At 43.8% G+C, this 25,635-nt stretch overlaps 1 protein-coding gene and 1 non-coding gene across 2 annotated transcripts; both read left to right on the top strand.

The window, feature by feature from the left end:
- Positions 1-156: 156 nt before the first annotated feature.
- On the top strand, positions 157-25,190 carry PAFAH1B2 (platelet activating factor acetylhydrolase 1b catalytic subunit 2). The gene is made up of 6 exons (XM_058663871.1): positions 157-312; positions 8,793-8,880; positions 14,925-15,014; positions 16,456-16,572; positions 17,771-17,893; positions 21,969-25,190. The coding sequence occupies exons 2-6, from the start codon at positions 8,800-8,802 to the stop codon at positions 22,245-22,247; spliced, it is 690 nt and encodes a 229-aa protein (XP_058519854.1). The 5' UTR covers positions 157-312; positions 8,793-8,799; the 3' UTR covers positions 22,248-25,190.
- Positions 9,972-10,083, top strand: LOC118759562 (U6 spliceosomal RNA). Its single transcript, XR_004996263.1, has one exon. It is a non-coding gene; the product is annotated as a U6 spliceosomal RNA (small nuclear RNA).
- Positions 25,191-25,635: the final 445 nt, after the last annotated feature.

Genomic DNA, 25,635 nt, shown 5'->3' with positions numbered 1-25,635 from the left:
GAACAAAGCAGCAGGGAACCTGGCGGGGCGGCGCTCGACACCTGCGCGCCCGCCAGGAGCGCCAGCTGAGAGAAGCGCAGAGAAGGCGCCAGGCCGAGGCCCGGCGGGATGAGGCGGGACTTCCGGAAGCCATCTGCCTGAGTGGCAGGGAACCGGAAGTGGAGGCGCTGCTCCTGCCGCCGCCGCTGCTGCTGGGGCTGGGGCCCGAGGAGGGACGCGCCGGAGCGGGGCCGCGGAGACCTGAGGGAGCGCCAGCCGCGCCAGCCGCCGACGCCGCAGCCGCCTGGGGCCCGCACGGACCCTCCGCCGGGAGTGAGTGCATCGGGGATCGCGCCTTGGACGGGTCGGGGTGGGGAGTTGGCAGGGGCCGCGCGGGGTTATTGTGAGCCGCCCGCGGCCGCCCCTCCCCCGGGGGCCTCGCGCGCGCGCCGGCGCAGGCCCGGCCTGGGGCCCCGAGACCCTTCCTTCCAGCACCCCATCCCCCAGGCCCGTCTGCTCTCCCCAAACCGCCCCCCGGAGTAGGCCTCTCCACCTCTCTGCACCCCCGGTTCCCTCGAGCCGATTGTCCACTCCCGCCGGCACGTTGACGGAGCAGCTCGGCCCTGCCTGCAAGCCTCCGCCGCGGCCTTTTCCCCTCCCTGCCCGAGCTCCAACCGCTCACCCCTCTCGTTCTCGCCTGGCGTCCTGTCGCAGTTACCCCGTCATTTATTAATCAATATATTATTATTTTCCCGAGCTCTTCTCTCCCGGCTCTTTTCAACTCAGGAGAAACTTCTCCATTGCCTCGGGTTAGGGATTCCCGAAGGTGCACGGTGTTGATAAGAAAGGAGGTTAACTTCCTGGTCGGCTGTCGGGGCTGCATCTCCTTTTTAAAGGCTGCTGGTTCGTCCAAGGTCAGGCCGCTGAGTTGCACCTGTCAGTGGGCAGGGGTTGTGGGGGCGCTTTGCTCCAGGTGCACGTGCGCCTTGCCCAGGAGGTCTTCCTGGGGCACACGATTGGACGGTGACTCATTCTGCTTTCCATAGCTCCCAGGCCAACATTACTTTTCATGGTGGATATGCAGGCCCTAAAGAAAGGGTTGGCTTTTTAAAGCGTTGGCTGTTTGTGGAGCTTCCCGAATGAGGAAGGGTAAAAAAAAAGACAGAAGTCACCCATAGAACCTCATTTGACACACCATTAAATGGGAGGTGGAGAGTCATGGAGCCAGAGAATGGAGGAAGGGGATTGCCTCCTCCGGGGCACATTGTTCTGGCATAAAGGTTGCCTCCTTGTGGGGAAACTGGGGAGGAGTAGCAATCACTGTGCTTTAATTTGTTGGCTTGGGCATTTGATAATAAATTATGGATGTCTGTAATCCAGCCCCACCCACCAGTGCGCCGAGGCGGGATCGTGGGGGTGAGCCCTTTCAGAAGAGCCCCGCGTTAGGGCTGGAGGCCTGCTCTTCAGCTGTCCCTTTCTGCCTTCTTCCTGAAGAAACACCCAACTCAGCTCCACAAATTCCTTGCTGTTGGAACTAGTTTTTGATTCAGTTTGCTACACTATGCTGGTGCTACGCACTGCTGGAAATTCAGTTCTTGTATTGTCATGGTCCCTGTTAAGTGGAGAAGATAAATGAACAAGAATTGTGCAAATCCCTTCTCATCTAACCAGACGGCTCCTTTAATAGGCAGTTAAAACTGCCCTGGTTGTAGTTTCTTGGGATAAATTAACAAAAATTTGTTTCCGCAGGCTTCATTTCTTTCTTTTATTTTATTATATATATAAAAAGAAGATTTTATATATATATAAAAAGCAGAGAGAGAGAGATCTTCAATCCACTGTTTCATCTTCAAATAGCCACAGTGGCTGGAGTTGAGCTGTCCTGAAGCCAGGAGCCAGGTGCAGAGTCCCAAGGCTTTGGGCCATCCTCTGCTGCTTTCCCAGGCTACCGGATGGGAAGTGGACTAACTGGGACATGAATCGACACCCACTGGGGATGTAGTGCTTGAAGGTGAAGGATTAGTTAATTGAGCCATTGCACTGGCTCTTTTTTAATTCTTGATTAGGATTCATTGAACGCATTGAAGATACATTGTTTTAGACTATTACCCTCTGCATGGGGCAGAAAACTAAAAATCACCCCCAATTTTTGTGACTCTGTCACAGGCATCTCTGAAGCTAATCCCGGACCAGTTGTTTATTTTCATGGGAAAAAATACAACGTTTTGCGGCCAGTTTTGTGGCATAGTTGGTTAAGTCAACGTCTGTGACACTGGTATCCCATGTGAGTGCCCGTTTTGAGTCCTGGCTACTCTGCCTCTGAGCTTGCCCCCTATTCATGTACTGAGAAAAACAGCAGATGCTAGCCCGTGCATTTAACCCCTGTCACCCACGTGGGAGACAGGTGGAGTTCCTGGCTTCCAGCTTTGACCTGGGCCAGCACTGGCTGTTGGGGAGTGAACCAGTGGGTGATACAAGATCTCTCTCTGTAACTGCCTTTCAATTAAAATAAATAAATGTTTAATTTTTTTTTAAATACAACAGTTTGTTTTTTCTAACTCCTAAGTTAATCAAATCCTCTAGATGCATACTCCCCTAATTTGTGCATATACTAGTATAGTTCTGGAAGGCAAGACAAAGTGGGTTTTTGACTCAGTTCTGTCTTCTGGTGTTTAAAAATGTTACCAGGTCACAGACATTGGTAAAACTGAAAGCTACTTTGTATTGTAAGATTTTGACTTAGCCAAATAATAAAAAATTAAAGTGTCTGAAGGCACAAAGAAACTAATTTTTACTCGGAATCTATGCTTTTGTAGAGGGAGATGACCTTGTTTTTGTAGGTAAAAGGAAATGTTTGTGATGTTTTCCTCGTTCCACCTGCCTTGTAGTTTTAAATAAAGAATATTTTGTTCCTTAGTTTCTCTATCCCTATACCCTTATTTTGCCAATGAAGAAATTTAGGATTGAGGTAGAAGTGTTTTGCTTGGAGTATCAATGTTGTTGAGTTTGGTTAGCACTAATAGAAAATATGGGTGAAAAAACTTACTAGGTTAGAATTGACACTGTTTCCTTGAGTTCTTTTCTCTATAGAATCTAGCATCTTTTGCAGTAGGCTTTGGAGGTTTAGCTTGAGCTCCCCCAGTCTGAAATTGAAACTTATAACCAAATGCCAGCACGATGCTCCTGAACAGATGTGTTAAGAGTACTGTGTGTAAGCTCTATGTAAAGACTTGGGTCCCACCCTCAAAATATCTGAGATACAGACAAATGTTCCAAGATGTGAAAAATCGACAGTTAGCCACACTTCAAATCCCAAGCATTTTGGATAATTGATGCTTAGCCCAGCAAGGGCTCAGCTCTCCTGCTTATCAGCCCTATTGTTGTGCAGGAGATTCCTTACACGTGTTCTGGAACTATCAAGGATTTATTTATTTTAAAAGGTAGAGTTACAGAGAGAAAGAGAGATTTTCATTTTCTGGTTTATTCCTCCAAACTGCTGCAAATAAGGAGGGACTGGGACCAGGGCAGAATCAGGAATTCCATGCTGGTAGGTGGTAGGGGCTCTAGCATTGGGTCACCTTCCTATTCTTTCCCAGGTGCAATAGCAGGGAGCGGAGTAGGAGGTGCAGCAACCAGGATCTGAACAGCTACCCATGTGAGTGTTGCAGCCTGTGGCCTAAAATTACACCATATTAGCCCCAATCATTGATTTTTTTTTTTTTAATTGGAAAGTCAAATTTGAAACAGGTAAGGAGATACAGATAAAGATCTTTCATCTGCTGGTTCACTCCCCAGGTGGTCACAGTGGCTGGAGTTGAGCTGATCCAGAGCCAGGAGCCTCCTCATGGTCTCAAACGTGGGTGCAGGGTTCCAAGGCTTTGGGCCGTCCTTGCTGCTTTCCCAGACTATAAGCAGGGGGCTGGGTAGGAAGTGAAGCAGGATATAAACACTGCCCATATGGAAAGGTGGCACAAGCAAGACTAAGATTTAGCTGCGGGGCCAAATGCTGGGCCCTCACAATCACTGATCTTAAAAACAGCGTGTAGGGCCCGGCGGCGTGGCCTAGCGGCTAAAGTCCTCGCCTTGAAAGTCCCGGGATCCCATATGGGTGCCGGTTCTAATCCCGGCTGCTCCACTTCCCATCCAGCTCCCTGCTTGTGGCCTGGGAAAGTAAGAGAGGACAGCCCAGAGCTTTGGGACCCTGCACCCGTGTGGGAGACCTGGAAGAGGTTCCAGGTTCCCGGCGTCGGATTGGCGCACACCGGCCCGTTGCGGCTCACTTGGGGAGTGAATCATCGGACGGAAGATCTTCCTCTGTCTCTCCTCCTCTCTGTATATCTGGCTTTCCAATAATAATAAATCTTTAAAAAAAAAAAAACAGCGTGTAGATAACCCCCACCAGTAATAAAATGATCCATTGGAATGCAGGTGAAATCAAGAACTTTTTAAAAATTTATTTTTAATATAACAAGGTTAAACGTCTTTATTGTCCTTTTATTATAATAAATCTGTTGAAGGGCCTGGCACGAGAGCGTAGTGGTTAAAGTTCTCGCCTTTAAAGCACCAGGATCCCATATGGGCGCCAGTTCTAATCCCGGCAGCCCCGCTTCCCATCCATCTTCCTGCTTTGGCCTGGGAAAGCAGTTGAGGACATCCTAAAACTTTGGGACTCTGCACCCCTGTGCGAGACCCGGAAGAGCTGCTGGCTCCTGGCTTCCAATTGACTCACTTTGGGAGTGAATCATCCGATGGAAGATCTTCCTCTCTGTCTCTCCTCCTCTATGTATATCTGCCTTTCCAATAAAAATAAATAAATATTTTTTAAAAATTAAAAATAAATTTGTTGAGCCTGGCACGGTAGCCTGTTGGCTAAAGTCCTCACCTCACTTGCCCGGGATCCCATATGTGCGCCAATTCTAATCCCAGCAGCCCTGCTTTCCATCCCAGTGGCCTGGACAGCCCAAAGCCTTGGGACCCTGCACTTGCGTGGGAGACCTGGAAGAGCTCGTGGCTTCAGATCAGCCCACCTCTGCTCCAGCAGTTGTGGCTGCTTAGGACTGAATCATCAGACAGATCTTCCTCTCTGTCTCCTACTCTGTACATCTGACTTTGCCATAAAAATAAATAAATCTTTTTTAAAAATAACAACAATATGGACTGGCACGATAGCGGAGTGGCTAAAGTCCTCACCTTGAATGCACTGGGATCCCAGCAGCCCCGCTTTCCATCTAGCTCCCTGCCTGTGGCCTGGGAAGGCACTCGAAGACAGCCCAAAGCCTTGGGAACCTGCACCCGTGGGAGACCCGGAAGAAGCTCCTGGCTTCTGACTTTGGCTGGCTCAGGTCCAGATGTTGTGGCCACTTGGGGAGTGAACCATCGGATAGAAGATTTTCCTCTCTCTCCTCCTCGCTGTTTATCTGCCTTTCCAATGAAAGTAAATAAATCTTTAAAAAATAACAATGATCCATCATGCAGATGAACAATAATTCACATATTTTTGTACAAATTGGGAGCAATTCACAGGTTTTAAAGCATTTGAAAGTATTTAGACCACACTAATCTGAGCCAACCTGCAATCATATACTTTAGTTTATTTTCTGTTTTCCTGTTAGGTGGTCATGTACCCTCTCTTTGTATCCCCATTAAGAGTAATTACCTGGGCCTGGTGTAGTAGCCTAGCAGCTAAAGTCCTTACCTTGCACGTGCCAGGATCCCATGTGGGCGCCAGTTCTAATCCCGGCGGCTCCACTTCCCATCCAGCTCCCTGCTTGTGGCCTGGGAAAGCAGTTGAGGATGGCCCAAAGCCTTGAGACACTGCACCCATGTGGATGACCCGGAAGAGATCCTGGCTGCTGGCTTTAGATCATCGCAGCTCTGGCTGTTGTGGCTGCCTGAGGATTGAATCAATGGACAGATCTTCCTCTCTGTATATCTGACTTTCAAATAAAATAAAATAAAATCTTTAACAACAAAAACAGTAATTACCCTTGGGCCAGGTGCAGTAAGCCTAGTGGGTAAAGTCCTCCCCTTCCATCCTCCAGGATCCCATATGGACACTGGTTGATGTCCTGGCTCCAGGCTCCAGATCTGCTGAGCTACAGCGCTTACAGCCACCTGGGAAGTGAACCAGCAGACGGAAGATCTTTCTGTCTTTTCTTCTCTCTGTAAATTTGCCTTTCCAATAAAAATTAATAATAAATCTAAAAAAAAACACTAAAAACAAAAAAGAGTAATTACCCTCCCTTTGTATCTCCTAAGAGAAATCACGTTTTGTAGTCAAGATTTGTTAAATAGCTGTCCTGCTGGGGCCTGAGTGCTGGTGTAACAGTTTAAGACTCTGGCTGCAGTGCTGGCCTTGGCCGCCTCAGACATTTGAGGAGCAAACAAGTAGCTGAAGACAGTTTCTCTCTCCCTCTCTCTCTCTCTCTCTCTCTCTCTCTCTCTCTCTCTCTCTCGCTCTCTCTCGCACGCGCGCGCGCTGCCTAGCATTGTCACAAGTAAAGCTATTGCCTGCAATACTGGCACCTGTCTGAATGCCCTTTAGTTCTGGTTGCCTGCTCCAGATCCAGCTCCCAGCTTATGCTCCTAGGAAGGAAGCCAAAGATGGCTAGAGTACTTGGCCATCTTGGACCGCTCCCCATTGCTTCACTGGCACCCATGTGAAAACCTGGATGGGGTTCCTAGCTCCTGGGTTTGTGCAGTGGTTGGACAGGTACCTCTCTCCCTCTTGCTTTAACTCTACTTTTTAACTAAATTTTTACTTTTTTTTTAATTTTAAGTAAATTTTTAAAACTTTCCTGCAGTGCGCTCTATGGGCTGGGCAGTTTCAGATCCTGCAGGGTAAGCCTCGTATCCTGAAAAGTGACTTCAGAAAATAGTTACATCCTGTGCTTTCCTCTTTACAAGTGAGTTTTTCTATAGGCCATGGACATACACAATTACTTGTAATGTGGCTTTAATTTTGCACCCGCATTTAATTTTCCAAAAACTGAAGTGACTGCATTTTGTCTTTGAATGATGAGGTATATATTTGAACACGTACTATTTTGAAGGTATTTCATATTCATAGTTTGTCATCTTCGTTCTTCAAACAGGAAAAATAATTTGAATTATATAATCATGTAGTGAGAGAACAGTTTTCCCTCTTTTTTTTGATTAATGAGTTCTCAATCTGCTCATGGATTTTTTTTTTAAGATTTATTTATTTTTATTGGAAAGGCAGGTTAACAGAGAGAAGGAGAGACAAAGAAAAAGATTTTCTGTCCACTGGTTCACTCCCAAACGGCCGCAGAGCCAGGAGCCAGGAGTCTCCTGGGTCTCCCAAACGGGTGCAAGGTCCCAGGGCTTTGGGCCATCCTCTGCTGCTTTCCCAGGTCACAGGCAGGGAGCTGGATAGGAAGTGGGGCAGTCAGGACTTGAACCGGAGCCCATATGGGATCCTGATGTGTGCAAGGTAAGGACATGAGCCACTAGAGTACGGCGCAGGGCCTTCAATGAACTCTTTGAATTACCTTTTACCTCGCTGATACCTTACATGATAAGGTAGAAGACTAAGTGAGAACATACTAATGAAATGGCTGGATTTTTAAATAATCCATTACTTAAATAATAAGTAGAATTGCAACTGTATGTTATATTTCTTCAAGAAAGAATTTATTGCTGATTATCTGTTTTAAGGCCTATAAGAGCTATAGATGTGTGGGAAAAGAGGTGCTTTTAAAGTTTTATTAAACATATCAAATTTAACCTCAGTAGCTAAAATTAAACAGTTTTTTTGTCCTACACATAGAAAGTATAGAATGTTTTCTTGATTTTAAAACAAAAGCAAAGAAACCCTGGCCCGTTGTGATGGCTCAGTGCCTAAATCCTCACCTTGCAAGCGCCAGCAATCCGTATGAGTGCCGGTTTGAGTCCCAGCTGCTGCACTTCCCGTCCATCTCCCTGACTGTAGCCTGGGAAAGCAGTAGAGGACGGCCCCAAGCCATAAGACCCTGCACCCACATGGGTGACCCTGAAGAAGCTCATTGCTCCTGGCTTCAGATTAGCTCAGCTCCGGCTGTTGCAACCATTTGGAGAGTGAGCTAGTGCTCAGAAGATCTTTGTCTCTCCTTCTCTCTGTAAATCTGATCTTCCCCTCCAATAAAAATAAAATCTTAAAAAAAAAAACAAAAAACAAAAATCAAAAGAACTCCAAACTTGGTAAATTTTCCTCTATGGCCTTCCTTCCTTCCTTTGAATGACAGATAGGGAAGAAAAGAGCAAGAGATCTTCCATCTGCCAGTTACCTCACTTCCCAAATGCAGTTCACTCCCTGGCTCCAGAGGCCAAAGCATCTGCTTGCAGTCAGAAAGGGGGGCTTGATAGAAACTGGAGTAGCCAGGACTTGAGTCAGAACCTACATGGGATGCCAACAGTGCAGGTGGTGGCTTAACCACAGTGCCAGCCCCTATACTGAACAGTAATATTTGCAATATAAAAGGCCATGATACAGATTTCATTGTATTATATGATGTTTTTAAATTCCTTGTGTGCTTTGGTACTTACAGTAATGTGCAATCATAAAAAATCTGAAACAGATTTTTAGAATGCCATGCAGTGTTCCTAGTGATACGCCATCCTGTCTGGAAGTTTGAACATGTTTATGAGACAGAAGTAGTCACATGTGGAGTTCGTCACTGCTGAAAATAAGTCCCAGTTGTTTCTGGGCTGATAATGAAACACACTGTTATTTGAAACCTGATGTAGTTTTAAAGAAAGTGATAGTCGATACTACTGTTAATAAAATGAAGCCTAACATGGACATTCTTCCTCAGGTGTAGAATGAGCCAGGGAGACTCAAACCCAGCAGCTATTCCACATGCAGCAGAAGATATTCAAGGAGATGACAGGTGGATGTCTCAGGTAAGAGGAAGTGTGTGATATTACTGACATGAGATGGGGTTCTGAAGATTTTTTTAGGACCTTTTGACCAGAGTTGCGAAGAGATGATTATATTTATAATCAACAAAAATTAATTACTGTAAATAAAAATCTAATATTAGAAATACCTGTGGTGCCGGCATCCCATATGGGCGACAGTTCAAATTGCAGCTACTCCATTTCTGATCCAGCTCCCCTACGTATAACCTGGGAGAGCAGTGGAGTCTGGCTTAGGTGCTTGGGCCCATATACCCGCATGGGAGACCCAGAAGAAGCTCCTGGCTGCTGGCTTTGGATTGGCTCAGCTCTGGTTGTTGCAGCCATCTCATGAGTGAAACAGCAGATGGAAGGCACAGAAGACCCATCTATCTATTTCTCTCTCCTTTTGTCTCCCTACTTGCTCTCCCTCCCTTCCCCTTCCCCTCTCCCTTTCTCTCTGTAAGTGTGTGTCTCAAATGAAATGAAAAAAAAAAATTGGAATTGAGGATGTTCATGTAACTTAGTAGTTGTCCCCAATTTATCTTAAAAGATAGCACTATCTAAAGATTTTTTATTGTGAATTAATATCCAGATTACATAGCTGTTGAAATCTTAGAAGGTGCTTTCCACACCCTTCACCTGGGTTCATTAGTTGTTAATGTTTGAACTCATCTGCCTTACTATACTGTTTACTAATATTCCCAAATTTGGTGTTTGTTATTTTCATGTATTAATATACTACTTAGATATGTAATCTATAAGTGTGTAAAGGATTTTTTTTTCAAAGCTTTAGTATCTTCCTAAAGATACTTTTGACCATCTTATAGATATTGAAAATCTAACTATATAGGCTGGTATTGGCATAGCTGCCTGCAATACCAGCATTCCACGTGGGCTCCAGTGTGTGTCCATTTCCAGTGTAGCTCCCTGCTAATGACCTGGGAAGATCAGTGGAAGATGGCCCAAGTGTTTGGGCCCCCAGCACTCATGTAGGAGACCGAGATGATGTTCCTGGCTTACAGCTTTGGCTTCATACTGCCTTCACTTTTGTAGCCAACAGGGGAGTGAACCAGTGGATGGAAGATTTCTGTCTTGTGCTTGCTTCGGCAGCACAGAAACTAAAATTGGAATGATACAGAGAAGATTAGCATGGCCCCTGCGCAAGGATGACACGGAAGATTTCTGTCTTTCCCGTAACCGATTTTCAAATAAAATAAATGCTTTCTTTTTTTTTATTTTAGGTTACCATAGTTTACTCACTTTCATTTCATTTTATTTCTTTGTTTGAAAAAGCAGAGTAACAAAAAGAGAGGAGAAACAGAAAGAGAGAGGTGTTTGACTTACTGGTAAACCCCCAGATGGCCAATACAGGCCCAGGCAGTTATGTCTGGAATTCCACCTGGATCCCAGGTGGATGGCAGGGACCCTAATACTTCGATAATCTACTTCTTTCCCAGGCTGAATAGCTGAATTGGAATTGGAGCTGCCAGGATGCCTGTATCAGTTGGCAGCTTCACGTGTTGTGCCATGATGCTCTCCCCAATTTTGCTTCTTAAAATAGTGTTCCACTGCAATATACAAATATACTACATATGATTTGCCCATTGTCTCACTGAACATTTAGGTCTTTTATACCTTTATTAAAAGTGTTAACTGGGCCCAGCGTGATGGCCTAGCGGCTAAATCCACCTTGAATGCACCAGGATCCCATATGGGCGCCGGTTCTAATCCCAGCAGCTCCACTTCCCATCCAGCTCCCTCCCTGCTTGTGGCCTGGAAAAGCAGTCAAGGACGGCCCAAAGCCTTGGAACCCTGCACCCGTGTGGGAGACCTGGAGGAGGTTTCTGGCTCCTGGCTTCGGATCGGCGCAACACCGGCCATTGTGGTCACTTAGGGAGTGAATCACTGTACGGAAGATCTTTCTCTCTGTCTCTCCTCCTCTCAGTATATCTGACTTTGCAATTAAAATAAAAATAAATCTTAAAAAAAAAAGTTAATTAAAACTGGTTGTTCCTTGCATAAGTTAACAGACATTCAATAATGAACACTCCCTGAATTCTTAAAGAAAAACAGACACTTCTCCAAATGACCACAATGGCTAATACTGGGCCAGGCTGGAACCAGGAGCCAGAACTCCACCTGAGTCTCCCATGTGGGTGGCAAGAACCCAAGCTTTTGAGTCTTTATCCTCTGCCCCCAGGCACATTATTTGGAAGACAGAAATGAAAGCAGGACTTGAAACCAGATACTTTGGTGGAAGGTATAAGTGTCACAATTGAGGGCTTAACTTGTTATGCCACAACACTTGTCCCATGCAGAGAGTGTAGAAGGAAGAAGGGGAAAAGAAAATCGTTGGAGGTTTCAAAACATAAATCCATTGAAAAATATTAAAAATTGGTGAACATGAGTGTTGGGGACGACAGTTCAGCTGCCTGTGTCCTATGTTGGTGCCCGGGTTCAAGTCCAGGATTGAACTTCACAGTTAGAACTTCCTGTTAGTGTGTATTCTGGGAGGTGGTAATAATGGCTGAGGTAATAGCTCTGCCACTGAAATGGGGGCCTGCTTTTATTTCCACATTCCTGGATTTGGGGTTTTTTGGGGGAGTGGAGTTTGCTTTGAAATTTACTTATTTGAAAGACTGAGTTACAGAGAGGCAGAATCTCTGCTGGTTCACTCCCCAAATGACCGCAGTGACCCAGGCCTGGGCTGGGCTGACGCCAAGAGCCAGGAGGTTTCACCTTTGTTTCCTACATGGGTCCAAGAGCCCTGCAAGTTGTGCCATCAGATGGGGACTGGAACAAAAGTGGAGTAGCGCCTGTGGAAATCCATGGCTTAACCCCTTAAATCACAGTATGGGTCGAGGTTCCTAACTGGTCTAACTCACCCCTAGCTATTGTGGGCATTTGCACAGTGAACTGGTAGATGGGGGATCTCTCTTGTCCCTTTCCTTTCAAATAGGGGTAAATACATACAAAAATTTGTCTCAGAAAAAAACATTTTTTTAAAAAATTAAATTGGTAGATGTAAATTTTTAAGTTTTTAAAAAATTTTTATTGGAAAGGTAGATATACAGAGAGGAAGATCTTCCGTGCAATGATTCACTCCTCAGGGGGCCTCAATGGCCAGAGCTGAACCAATCCAAAGCCAGGAGCCAGGGGCCTCTTCCGGGTTTCCCATGTGGGTGCAAGGTCCCAAGGCTTTGGGCCGTCCTCGACCGCCTTCCCAGGCCACAAACAGGGAGCTGGATGGGAAGTGGGGCCACAGAGATTAGAACTGGTGCCCATATGGGGCCCCGGCAGGTTCAAGGGGAGGACTTTAGCTGCTATGCTATTGGGCTGGACCCAAAACATGGTATTTTCCCATGCTCAGAATATATCCCCTAAATTATTCTGTTAACTTTACATGTGATTACATGCTTCCAGCTTGTGGAGCTTAATTGTCTTTCTCTTTAGTGTAGACTGGTTTTAGTGTGTGCCTTCTGACAAATAGAGTATGAAAAAGGAAGGTGATAATGTTTCAGTGGACAAGTCTGGTAAGTGATTAGTGCCAACATCATTAGGAGTAAGTCACAATGATATATAATCTGTGATAGGATGCAACACGGAAGGCATTCACCTATAGCAGTTTTTAAAAAAATTATGGGCCTGGCGCGATAGCCTAGCGGCTAAAGTCCTCGCCTCACATGCCCAGGATCCCATACGGGCACCAGTTCTAATCCAGGTAGATCCAATTCCCATCCAGCTCCCTGCTTGTGGCCTGGGAAAGCAGTTGAGGACGGCCCAAAGATTTGGGACCCTGCACTCACGTGGGAGACCTGAAAGAAACTTTGGGCTCCTAGCTCCTGGCTTCAGATCAGCTCAGCTCTGGCCGTTGTGACCACTTGGGGAGTGAATCAACAGACGGAAGATCTTCCTCTCTGTATATCTGTCTTACCAATAAAAATAAATAATAAAATAAAGCAAATGAGATAATTGGGTTCCTGTCACCCATATAGAGGACCTGACTTGAGTTCTTGGTTTGGCCCAGCTGAGTCCCAGCTGTTCCTGGCATTTGGTAAGTGAACACATACATGGGTGAGAGCTTTCTGTCTCTCAGGTCAATAATAGCCACAATCATGAATGAAAAAGACAATGCTAAATGTAACATGGTCCCTGAATTGATCCTGGGAACAGAAAAAGGACATTACTGGAAAAATTAATGAAGGCCAAATAAACTCCACTTGACAGTGTTTATTGGTGTTATTTTCTTAGTTCTGGCAAATGTATCATATCAGGCTTGTGGAAGATATTAAATATAGATAATGATAATATGAGAGTACTCGTACTTTAAAACTCTTCTATAGATTTAAAATTATTTTGAGGCCAGTTTTAAGGCATAGTAAGTAAAGCCAATACCTGAGACACTGGCATCCCCTTTTGGTGCCCATTCATGCCTGTGTTGCTCCACTTCAGATCCGGCTTCCTGTTAGTGGCCTAGGAAAAGCAGCAGAAGATTGTCCAAGTGTTTGGACATGGTCCACCCTGACCTTTTTGGCCATCTGGCTAGTAAACCAGCAGGTGGAAGATCTTAATGTCTTATCTCTCTCCTCCTTCCCCAGTAGCTATTTATTTATTAAAGATTACTTATTTTGGGGCCCGGCAGCGTGGCCTTGAATGCGCCCCAGGATCCCATATGGATGCTGGTTCTAATCCCGGCAGCTCCACTTCCCATCCAGCTCCCTGCTTGTGGCCTGGGAAAGCAGTCGAGGACGGCCCAAAGCTTTGGGACCCTGCACCCGTGTGGGAGACCCGGAAGAGGTTCCAGGTTCCCGGCATCGGATCGGCACGCACCGGCTGTTGCGGCTCACTTGGGGAGTGAAACATCGGATGGAAGATCTTCCTCTCTGTCTCTCCTCCTCTCAGTATATCCGGCTTTCCAGTAATAATAAATCTTTAAAAAAGAAAAGATTACTTATTTTTATTTGAAAGATTTATAGACAGGAGAGACAAGAGAAAGATTTTCCATCTGCTTGTTCGCTCCTGAAAGGGCCACAGCAGCTAGAGCTGGGCTGGTTGGAAGCTGGAAGTCTTCCACATGGGTACAGGGGCCCAAGGACTTAAGCCATCCTCCTACTCAGCCATTCTTATCTGGCTTCCTGCTAATGGATCTGGGAGCAGCAGATGATGAACCAGGTGCTTGGAATCCCTGCCACCCATGTGGGAGATGGAAATGGAGTGTCTGGCTCTTGGCTGCAGCTTGGCCCAACTCCAGCTTTTCAGGCATTTGGGGAGTGAACCAGTGAGTGGAAGACTTCTCTTCCTCACTCTGCCTTCCAAATAAATGCTTAAAATGTTTCAAAAAGGTAGCAATCAAACCTAGGACAATTTTATTTGTTGTTGAATACAAATAGATGTATAGATATTCATTGTACTATTGCTATTTACACTTGGAATTTTCCTAGTAAGAATTTGAAGATTTTTTTGGAAAGATTTATTCTATTTTATTTTTACTTTTATTGGAAAGACAGGAAGATCTTGCATCCGATGATTCACTCCCCAAGTAGCAGCAATGGCCAGAGCTGAGCCCATCCGAAACCAAGAGCCAGAGGTTCTTTCCGGGTCTCCCACGCAGGTGCAGGGTCCCAAGGCTTTGGGCCATCCTCGACTGCTTTCCCAGGCCACAAGTAGGGAGCTAGATGGGAAGTGGAGCTGCCGGGATTAGAACTGGCGTCCATATGGGATTCCAGCACATGAAAGGCTAAGACTTTAGCTGCTCGTCTACCGTGTCAGGCCCAGAAAAAAAAAATTTTAAACCACATTAACTACACTTTTGTGTTCTGATTTCAGTGTATTTCTGATTTTCTTGTACATGCTAAAATGATCAGTCTGGTAAGAATAAGAAGAAAGTTCTGGTTCATGTCATAATGTGAAGAATAAGCTTTATAGATAGACCCCTGCATTTGTGTTAACCATAATTGGCTGGATAACTGTTTTTTCCCCCCATGACAAGAAATCTCATAGGGAAAAAGAAATGCCAGTTTCTAATTTTTCTTCTTCCTTCAAACTAGCACAACAGATTTGTCCTGGATTGTAAAGACAAAGAGCCTGACGTCCTGTTTGTGGGAGACTCCATGGTGCAGTTAATGCAGCAGTATGAGGTAAAGCAGAGCTGAGGGGTTGGTGGGGGTGTTGGGGTGCTCATGGTCTTGTAAGTTCATGAGTTACTGACTGCGTTCTGAAAGTGAACTTACAGGCTTAATCATGACTGCTAGACAAACTCTGGTTCCAAATATAAGGGAAAACAGATTTACTTCACAGGATTCTTTATGCCACCAAGCCTGAGGAGACAGAGGTAAACAGTGGCAGATCTTATTACTGACCCTTTGTTGCTCTGGCTTCTAGGAGCCCGGCTGTTAGGTTTCTGTTTCATAGTGAGCTGTTAAGGGACCTCAGACAGAGTTATGATTCAGTTCTTTAGCTGAGGCCTAATGGTGCATTAAGAACCATTTTACAAATTTTCATTAAGAACTAAGTTACAAAATGATATCTTTGGTCCTGGTACAGTAGCTAGCAGCTAAAGTCCTTGCCTTGCATGCACCAGGATCCCATATGGCGCCAGTTCTAATCCCAGCAGCCCCGCTTCCCATCCACCTCCCTGCTTGTGGCCTGGGAAAGCAGTTGAGGACAGCCCAAAGCATTGGGACCTTGCACCCACATGGGAGACCTGAAAGTGGCTCCTGGCTCCTGGCTTCAGATGGGCTCAGCTCTGGCCAGTGAGGCTACTTGGGGAGAGAACCAGCAGACAGAAGATCTTCCTCTCTGTCTCTTCTCTTCTCTGTGTATCTGCCCATCCAATAAAAAAAATAAATAAATCTTTTTTAAAAATGATATCTTTGGGGCCGGTATTGTGGCACAGCACCTTAAGCTGCTACCTCTGATGCTAGAATCCCATATTGACTCAGCTTTGAGTCCTGGCTGTTCCACTTCCGACCCTGCTTCCTACAGAGACACCTGGGAAAGCAACAGAATGCTTCTGGCTTTGGCCTGGCCTAGACCTGGCCATTGTAATCCTTTTGGGGAGTGGATACATCTTTTTTTACATGACATCTTCAAATCTGTTTAAACATTGAGTGATATAGCATTTACAGTTCTGTTTTTTTTTTTTTTTTTTTTTTTTTTTTTAAAGATTTATTCATTTTATTACAACCAGATATACACAGAGGAGGAGAGACAGAGAGGAAGATCTTCTGTCCGATGTTTCACTCCCCAAGTGAGCCGCAACGGGCCGATGCGCGCCGATCCGAAGCCGGGAACCAGGAACCTCTTCTGGGTCTCCCACGCGGGTGCAGTGTCCCAAGGCATTGGGCTGTCCTCAACTGCCTTCCCAGGCCACAAGCAGGGAGCTGGATGGGAAGTGGAGCTGCCGGGATTAGAACCGGCGCCCATATGGGATCCCGGGGCTTTCAAGGCGAGGACTTTAGCCGCTAGGCCACGCCTCCGGGCCCTGAGTTCTGTTTTTTAAATACAGAAAACAAATTGTTACTTCAGTTGAAGGCTTGTTTCCCACTAATTTTAGCTAAACTGAGTTTTTCTTTTTAGATATGGCGAGAACTTTTTTCCCCACTTCATGCACTGAATTTTGGAATTGGGGGAGATACAACAAGACATGTTTTGTGGAGACTAAAGAATGGAGAACTGGAGAATATTAAACCCAAGGTGAAATGAAGCTTTTCTACTATATGGTTAAATTGTTTGAAACTGCAGGAGAAACATTGCTTCTTTAAAGCACTGTTGTGACTATTGTTCTTTTTCTCATTCCCCTGTAAGGTCAATGGTATTATCATAGCTTAATTATGCAAAATATTTATTTGAATAAAAAACTAGCATATTGTTGATCTGGATTGTATTTGTAATTATTTAATTATCCTTTTAAGTTGTAAGGAGATTTTATGGTAATGATGTGTTCTATTATACGAATGCATACAACTGCTTATAGGTGGGCCTTGGCCCGTGCCCTGATTCACTTCAGGAAGTAATTTGGGTCTGATTAACCATATAAACAAATTAGTAATCAAGGCCTCCAAGTTACTCTGAAGAAAATTGAGAGCAGATGTGAATAAATTATATCTTTATCCAGTACCTTATCGTAACTTCCTGAGTTGGTACAGTATTTACTTGTTTCAAACTTGGGGTGGAACACCAAAGTTGAGTTACCGATAAAAGTTACTATTTTATTCTTTGGCTTTCTAACAGAAAAATTCATCTATGTGCCTCTGTTTGGGGGGCAAAGTTTGAAGGTACTGTGTTGAATCAGACAAGTATGTCTTAGCTGATTACAGAATTGTAAAGTGATTTTGTTTTGTTTTGTTTTGTTTTTAAAGAAAATTAGAATTGCATCCAGCCTCCACCTCTCTGACTCCTGGTTGAGTCAGACCCATTCCACGCCCCTGGATGCTTGTATTTATGACATGTAGGGAGACAAAGTTATCTATGCTGTGAGTGGTCAGTGTCTTCCCCAAATTCCTTAGACTTCCTTCATTTGTATATACATGCATATATAACATGCAGAAGGTTTTAGTTTTATTGAGTTGAATGTATTGATCTTTTTTGATGCTTTTTGGATTTTGAGAGATTAGCTTCCAACTCTGATGAGCAACTTCTCTCTTACTTCCTCATAGTATCATATTGCCACGTAGGTATTAATGTTTTTGGACTTTATCCTGGTATATGAGATAAGGTATGAATCAGTGTTTTAGGATGGTGAACCCACTAATGTTACTTGAGAAATATATCCTTCTTTACTTGATTTTTTTATTTGATTTTTAAAATAAGGATTTTAAATAAGATTTTAAAATTTAGACCTTTCCCTTACCACTACATACTTACTTTTTTTTCTTTTTGTCTTCAATTTCAGGTCATTGTTGTCTGGGTAGGAACAAACAACCACGAAAATACAGCTGAAGAAGTAGCAGGTGGGATTGAAGCCATTGTTCAGCTTATCAATACAAGGCAGCCACAGGCCAAAATCATTGTATTGGTATGTAGTCTTTGTAAGGTGGAAACATTAGTCAGCTGCTTTGATCTCTGCTCTGATATAGCCCACTGTCTTCCTGGCCATACCAACTTTGTCTTCTGAGGCTTGTCTAGAACTATGGAAATCTTTTGTTACTTCAGATGCCTTTTTTTTTGTTTTAAAGATTTATTTTTATTGGAAAGACAGATTTTACAGGGAGAAAAGGTCTCTATCCTCTGGCTCACTCTCCAAATGGCTGCAAGGAACAGGGCCAAGCAGATCCAAAGCTTGGGGCCAGGATCCCCCTCTGGTCTCCCACTTGGGTGCAGGGTCCCAAGTACTTGGACTGTTGTCCACTGCTTTCTGAGGTCATAAGCAGGGAACTGGATCAGAAATGAACCAGGACTCAAGCCGGTGCTAATATGGCATGCTGGTGCTGCAGGCGAAAGGGTCACTTACTACACTATGATGCTAGCCCCCAAATAGTTTTTCACAATACACATTTTCTGTGAACTTTTTGAAGATCCCTGATATGTGAGTCCTTAATAAGATAATGTTAAGAAAGTATTGATTTGGGCCCTGCGTGGTGTGCTAGCAGCAAGGGTCCTCACCTTGAACGCGCCGGAATCCCATATGGGCGCTGGTTCTAATCCAGTGGCTGTGCTTCCCGTCCAGCTCCCCGCTTGTGGCCTGGGAAGGTGGTCGAGGATGGCCCAAAGCCTTGGGACCCTGCACCAGTGTGAGAGACCTGGAGGAGATTCCTGGCTTCTGGCTTCAGATTGGTTCAGCACCAGCCATTTCAGTCACTTGGGGAGTGAATCATTGGACAGAAGATCTTCCTCTCTGTCTCCCCTCCTCTCTGTATATCTAACTTTGCAATAAAAATAAATTTTTTTTAAAGAAAATATTTATTTAACATAAATATAAGGAGAGAATGATTAAACTATTTACAGATGACACTAAGATGAGAACAGGAGTGTTACAGACTTAAAAGTTGACAACTGAGTTCTGTTTTAAGGATTTCATTGGTTTCCAGGCCCGGCACAGTAGCCTAGTGGCCAAATCCTCGTCTAGTATGTGCTGGGATCCCACATAGGCACCAGTTCGTGTTCAGGCTGCTCCACTTCACATCCGGCTCCCTGTTTGTGGCCTGGAAAAGCAGTCGAGAACAGCTCAAAGCCTTGGGACCCTGCACCCACATGGGAGACCTAGAAGGCCTTCTGGCTCTTGGCATCTTATCAGCTCAGCTCCAGCAATTGCAGCCAGTTGGAAAGTGAATCAGCAGATGGAGCTTGTTCCGGGTCTCCCACGCGGGTACAGGGTCCCAAGGCTTTGAGCTGTACTCTACTGCTTTCCCAGGCCACAGGCAGGGAGGGAGCTGAATGGGAAGTGGAGCAGCCGGGACTAGAACTGGTGCCCATATGGGATCCTGGCGCATGCGAGGCAAGGATTTTAGCCACTAGGCCACTAGGCTACCATGCTAGGCCTAAAATTTTATTTTATACCATGTCATGTCCCAAGCATTGCCTTTACCTGCTACATGATAATTTCTGCTTCCCTAATTTTCTTACTATTTTTTCCCCTCATGTATGTTTTGTACTGTCTAATAAATTTTCTTTCTCTACAAACTTTTTAAAATACCCCCGTATAAATCATTGAATAGAATGGCACTGATCATGGTACAGTTAGAAGTTTGTAAAAACAAATTTTAATATGTGTTTAAGTAAAAAATTGGCAATATAAACAATAGGTATATTTAGGATTACTTAAAAGTACATATGCATTTGTAAAGAGCTAAAGGAAATACAATTTTAAAAGTTGCTACAAGGTCAAGGGATTTTAAATAGCTGTGGGTTTGTTTGTTTGCTTGTTTGTTTGCTTGTTTATTTTTGCTATTTTACCGGTTGTTTGAAGTCAAAGAGAAAAGCAGCATAGCACAGTAGTAATTTTAATAAGGAGAATGCTATACAAATGCAAGATCCCTTCCTCATTGTTGCTTGAACATTTCCATGACTGTGTTGCCTTGTTTTTGAGGCTTAATCATCCGAGTGCTGTGGTGGTCTGTGAAAATCAGGGCACAGTGTGTGTTTATTGTCTTTCCTGGTTGCTCATTTTATCTCCACCACACTTGGATATATCAACACTGAAGATTGCTCTTCTATGCCAACTCTGAGATGTCAAAGCTTAGATTGTCAACAGTTGTGTAAAGATTTCAGGGCTGTGATTTGTAAATAATATACCATATGTGATGTATTTATTGCCCAATCAAAATATTTTCAGATGTATTCATTTGAAAGGCAGAGTTAACAGAGAAAGTAGAAGATCTTCCGTCTGCTGGTTCATTCCCCAAATGACTGTTGCAGCCGAACTGGGCTGATCCAAAGCCAGGAGCCAAGAGCTGCTCCTGGGTCTCCCATGTGGGTACAGGGACCCAAGGTCTTGGATCGTCCTCCACTGCTTTCCCAGGCCTTACTAAGTAGCTGGGTTGGCAGTGGAGCAGCAAGGACTGAAACTAGTACCCAGATGGGATGCTGGCACCACAGATAGAGGCTTAACTTTTTTAGATGATGAAACCTTGCTTGCTCTTACTGTGTATAAGGTCAGGTTCTTTCCTTTACTGTAGTAGAAAGACAGGATTTAAATCTTTCTAGGTGTCCAGGGCCAGGGTATAAGTAATAATTCTGTTTAATTCTCCTTGAAAACTGTACAGTCTTAAGATAAATCAATAATCAGTGCCCCAACATTTTCCTTAAAAATTTAAAGTAGACATGAATAAGTATATTGAATATTTTGTATTTTAAAGAAAGTGTCCACAGAAAACCTGTTTTCTTTAAGATTTACTTATTTGAAAGTAACAGCATAAGTATTCATCTGCTCATCTTCTCCCCAGATGCAGTCAACAGCTTGGGCTGGGCAAGGCTGAAGCTGGGAACTCCATTCAAATCTCTTATGTGTGTGTGGCTGGGAGTCAAATACTTGAGCCATCATCTGCTGTTTGCAGTGCTCATTAGCAGAGAGCTGATCAGAAGCAAAGCAGCTTGGACTCAGACCAGCACTCCACTATGGGATGCAGGTGTCCTAAGGGGTAGCTTAACCTGCTCTACCATATCCCTTAGCACCACAAAATTCCTGCCTCTTTCAAGGCTCCTTTTAGATAATGAAATCTTGCTCTGACTGTATATAAGAGCAGATTTCTTTTCTTTACTGGAGTGAGAGGACATCTGATATCTGAAAGATATGCTGGTCATCAGTATGTAAGTTAAAAATTAATTGAGGTAATATGTATTTATCCTGCCAGATATTGTGTGACTGATTCATCAAGACAGCATTCATTCTAACCTTCTCATGATGTATTATGGTGTTGGTCCCATGTGGCATATGGGACCAAATGCATATAATGGACAGATGTGCGTTTGAGCTAGACTTCTCCAAAACCTATGTGGAGAGTGGATAAAAACATTGGCAGTAGAAAACTATTAAGAAGATGTTTACATTAATGGAGGTGAATGGTGCTGTTTCCTAGCTTTGATTGATAGTATATTTAGCACAGTAGAGAGGAATTTAGAATGCAAAGATAGTAACTTAATGATCAAAAGACAAGGTATGTGCAGTGAGATCCTCAAGGATGCCAGGACGAACACTTACTGGAATATGTGAAGAGGCTGGTTTGGAGATAGAATGATGCATCGCCTTAGGACGTGTGGGTTTTGTTTTGTTTTCTAATTTCTATTTTCTGTCTGCTCAGGGATTTTCCCTTCCACCCTCTCCATTATCTAGACATGTTCAGTTTGAACTCCCTGGACAACATTGAAGTTTGGCTCTGATGCTGAGTGTTCAGCATTTAATTCTGAAACTCTAGAAAGAAATCTGACTGAACATGTTCAGAGAGGGGAGTTGTGGGCAGGGACAAATAACCTGCAAACTTCCAACAATTTCAAGAAGGGGAAAGAACCCGTGATGAGGCTAAGAAGGAATGCATAGCTGTCATTAAGACTCGGGTTGTCTATAGTTTCAGAAACTAAAGCAGGTTCCCTGGAATTTTCTGAAGTCAAATATAATGAATGAATTTTCTCATTTCCTGTTCTCTGCTCTGCCCCAGGGTTTGTTACCTCGAGGTGAGAAGCCCAACCCTTTGAGGCAAAAGAATGCCAAGGTAAACCAACTTCTCAAGGTTTCCCTGCCGAAGCTTGCCAATGTGCAGCTGCTGGATACAGATGGGGGCTTCGTGCACTCGGACGGGGCCATCTCCTGCCACGACATGTTTGATTTTCTGCATCTCACAGGAGGCGGCTATGCAAAGATCTGCAAACCCCTCCATGAACTGATCATGCAGCTGTTGGAGGAAACCCCTGAGGATAAGCAAACCACCCTTGCCTGACTGGTTTCCATCAGTGTTCATAGCTTCCCAGCGTCCTGAGATCAGTTATGTCACTGGCACTACAGCATCCTTCTCTTTCTTAAGGCACTTTGCGTTGTAGAATGTTCCTGGATGTTCATACCTAGTGTTTGAAAGGAAGGAGGGATTTAAACTGGTCCTGTACATAGAAGGTTTGTTTGACACAAGAGAAAATTTAGCCAAGAAGATTGTTGTTTAAGTTCATTTGAAACAAGAAGGGGACTTTTTAGTTGTATGTGTGATGCATTCATTGAATTATCACTGTTTTTCCTAGGATGACATCAAGCCTAAGTACTGAATAATATGAAGGTTCTTTCTTGGCCTTTTTTTCTGTGGATTATGATAAATACAATAATTGTCAGAGTCACATCTATTTGGCTTTAAAACATGGGGTTCTTTTCCAATTTTCAGGGTCCATAATTTCAGGGTCCTTTTATTTTGCATTACTCGTGTATGTCCTCAGCATTTTCTTAACATCAGATTATACTGCTTGTCATTCAGAAATGGGAGATGCTATAGTTACAAGTGAATTCATTCCACTTTGTTCATTTTTCCCATGGTTAGCGGTGAAGAACAGGTTTTTCCCCATGTGGAGGACTCTTCGGAGGGAATGTTTTTTATGCTGCTGAGTATCATGTCTATACTAGACCCATGCATGCAGGCTTTCTCCCTTGTCCCCACTTCGTTTGTCCTTGTTGACATTAAAAGCTTTTAACATGTTTTTGACCTAGAAGCTCTGTTGCTGGAAGTGTAAGTCCCAGCCAGTTAATCTCATATGTTGCTTGTGTATAACTCATTGTTCTGTGGTGTTCTGTGCTGTAATCTGTGTCGTGCTATCCATATTCCTAGTCTGGTTTGACTGTTTTTCCCTTAAAACCTGTTACAGTTTCCTTTTGGGGAAAAAAATATCAGAATTCTGTTTCCCATTCTGTAATGCCTGGCATTGTTACCAAGTTTCATGCACTCTTAGGTTGTGCATTTTTTAAATTGGCTTATTTTTTAAATTATATCAGTCCAAAATTCTTTTATTTTTCTTTCATGGGGGAAACAGTGAAGCTGCTCTTCAAAATAAACATTCTACCTTTTTCCCACCTTTTAGTGAGAAAGTATTGTGTTCATTTAAATTCTAGGTTTTTTTGCTAATAGATCTTCACTGGAGAGTTCCTTTCAAGGAAGCTCTTGGCAATCCCTAATGATTTGCTTCAGCTTCAAGAGTTGCCATTTTAAAAATAATGGGAGAATAGATGATACAATGTTCACTGTACCTTTGGAATATGTACCAACTGGACCAGGCGGGTGTTAAAGTAATTGTTAATTCTTCCAGCCGGACTCTGCAATGTTCAGATTCAGTCACCGAGTTCTCTGCTGGCATGGCAAGTGGCTGTGACTTTTATGTTGGAGGAGGGTTGCCGGTTTATGCTAAGAATCATTTCTGATCGAAAGGGGTAGAACTTGGGCTTTTTTTTTTTTTCTTGTTGAATCTCTAGAATTTTTGGTTTTCATCTTTATTTAGAAAATACACTGTTTTCTGAATGTATCATGTCATTAACAACAGAAAATATCTGTGGTGTTTACTAAACTTGTTTACTATTTTGAAATTTTGTTTTTAGTAGCCCAAGGTTCTTGGTTTTTTCAAGACAGATTGTTTTCTTACCTGAGGTATAAGTAGAGGAAGAAAAATTTGTTGAAGGCGTAGTTCTGTGTGTGTGAAGACCGGTTCCTATCCAGGTCTTTTTCTTTCTACTTGTCGGAGAGGAGTAAGATCCAAATCAGCTCATGAGGTTGCTCCTGCAGCATGTGCTTTTAGCTTCTCTCTTAACTGAGGATCAGATAACCCTTGTGGGTTGTCTGACAGCTTCTTTGTATGTGTATGAACCTCAGATGTTACGGCATTTGCCAGAGCTATTCAAGCAATAGTATTGGAACCACTAGCATTTTAAATAGGATTCGATCCCATTGCTAACGCACCGATACCGAATCCACTTTCATTTCTTGCCAGATTTCCTTGCACTGTTTTAGAAAAAGGCTATTAATCTTGCTTTTCTTTGATTGACATCCGGTTTGCTTCAGTGACGGAGCTTCCTGCTTAGTCTTTGTACTTTTTAGAAGTCTGAAATGCAGTGTCCAAGTGAACTATCCTAGTTGTCATTGTGATTAGGGGCCAACTTTCTAGGCAGCTAACAGAGGTACTGTTCTGTTTTCTTTCTCAGAAAATTGTAATTCTTTTGCCACCCATTTCCTCCATGCTAGATGGCAGGCAGCGATGGGGCTGTAAAGCTGTCTGGTCGTATCTCCTACGTTAGCAAGGTTCAAGATGTGCTGCCAGTGGTGATAAAAGGCAGGTTGCTTGCTGTTCATGTGCTCTACATGGCCACAGATGTGCCCTAGCTACCACCTTGGGTCTGTTTGGACTGCTTAGGACATCTGCCTAAACTTCGATCTTGTCAAAAACTTAAACCCAACCAAACAAATCTTGACTAGCTCATGGCCTGCTCTTAAGAATTCTGTCACTTGTTTAAAAGTATAATTCCAGCTTTTTATTTTTTTAACCTAGTCACTGTTTACAGTTACATGCTAAAGCCTGAAATACTGTCTGTGCTGTGGTGTATGAGCATTGCCAAGTTTATATTTATTGCAGTGAAGAAGAAACTAAAAAATATATGAAAATGAGGAGCATGTCGTAGCTCCCAGGTCTGTGTGGGTGCATGTGGGAGAAGTGCGCCTGGGACCTCTTGAAAAGAGGTCTCTTTGGAGAGGGGTCCCCCAAGCTGCTCCTTGATGTTCCTGCTTGGGGGTCACTGCTGCTAGCTGACTGAACCTCCCCAGTGGAAGTTTGTGATTCTGCTTTGGCAAAGTTTCATGGACTAGTAGAACTCATTCTGTTGTAGTGCATATTTCAATATAAATGTAAACATTTCACTCAGACTTACTGATGTCCGTGTCTACTTTTTTCACACTTTGGGATCCTTTGAGAAATGAGTGGTGTTTTTTTTCCCCTTACTTTTCATAAGCAGAATAAACGTGTAGGTGATCCACTCTTTAGTAGAACTGAGACCAGCAGGTTGAGTCTCCTCAACCTGAGAAATCTTGAGGAGAGAAACAGGAGAATCTCTAACGTTTCAGACTGGCCAAAAGTGTCTGGGAGGAAAAGTAACTCTGCAACCCTAAGTGGACTTTCAGAGATCCCTTTTCCAGCAGTCTTTACAGCTTAGTCATATACAGTGTTCTCATTTCTACTGTTTCACCATGTCTGATAGTAATGATAACCACATTTGGTTTTTTGCATTTTGGAAAACACCTCTTTACTTTGTTGCCTCCAGCTTGAATTTTAGTAGTATCCCCTCAGTTTCTGGGCCTAAAAAGCAAAAAA

Source organism: Ochotona princeps, chromosome 4, assembly GCF_030435755.1.
Source record: "Ochotona princeps isolate mOchPri1 chromosome 4, mOchPri1.hap1, whole genome shotgun sequence".
Taxonomy (NCBI): domain Eukaryota; kingdom Metazoa; phylum Chordata; class Mammalia; order Lagomorpha; family Ochotonidae; genus Ochotona; species Ochotona princeps.
This window is presented reverse-complemented; position numbering and strand designations above follow the sequence as displayed.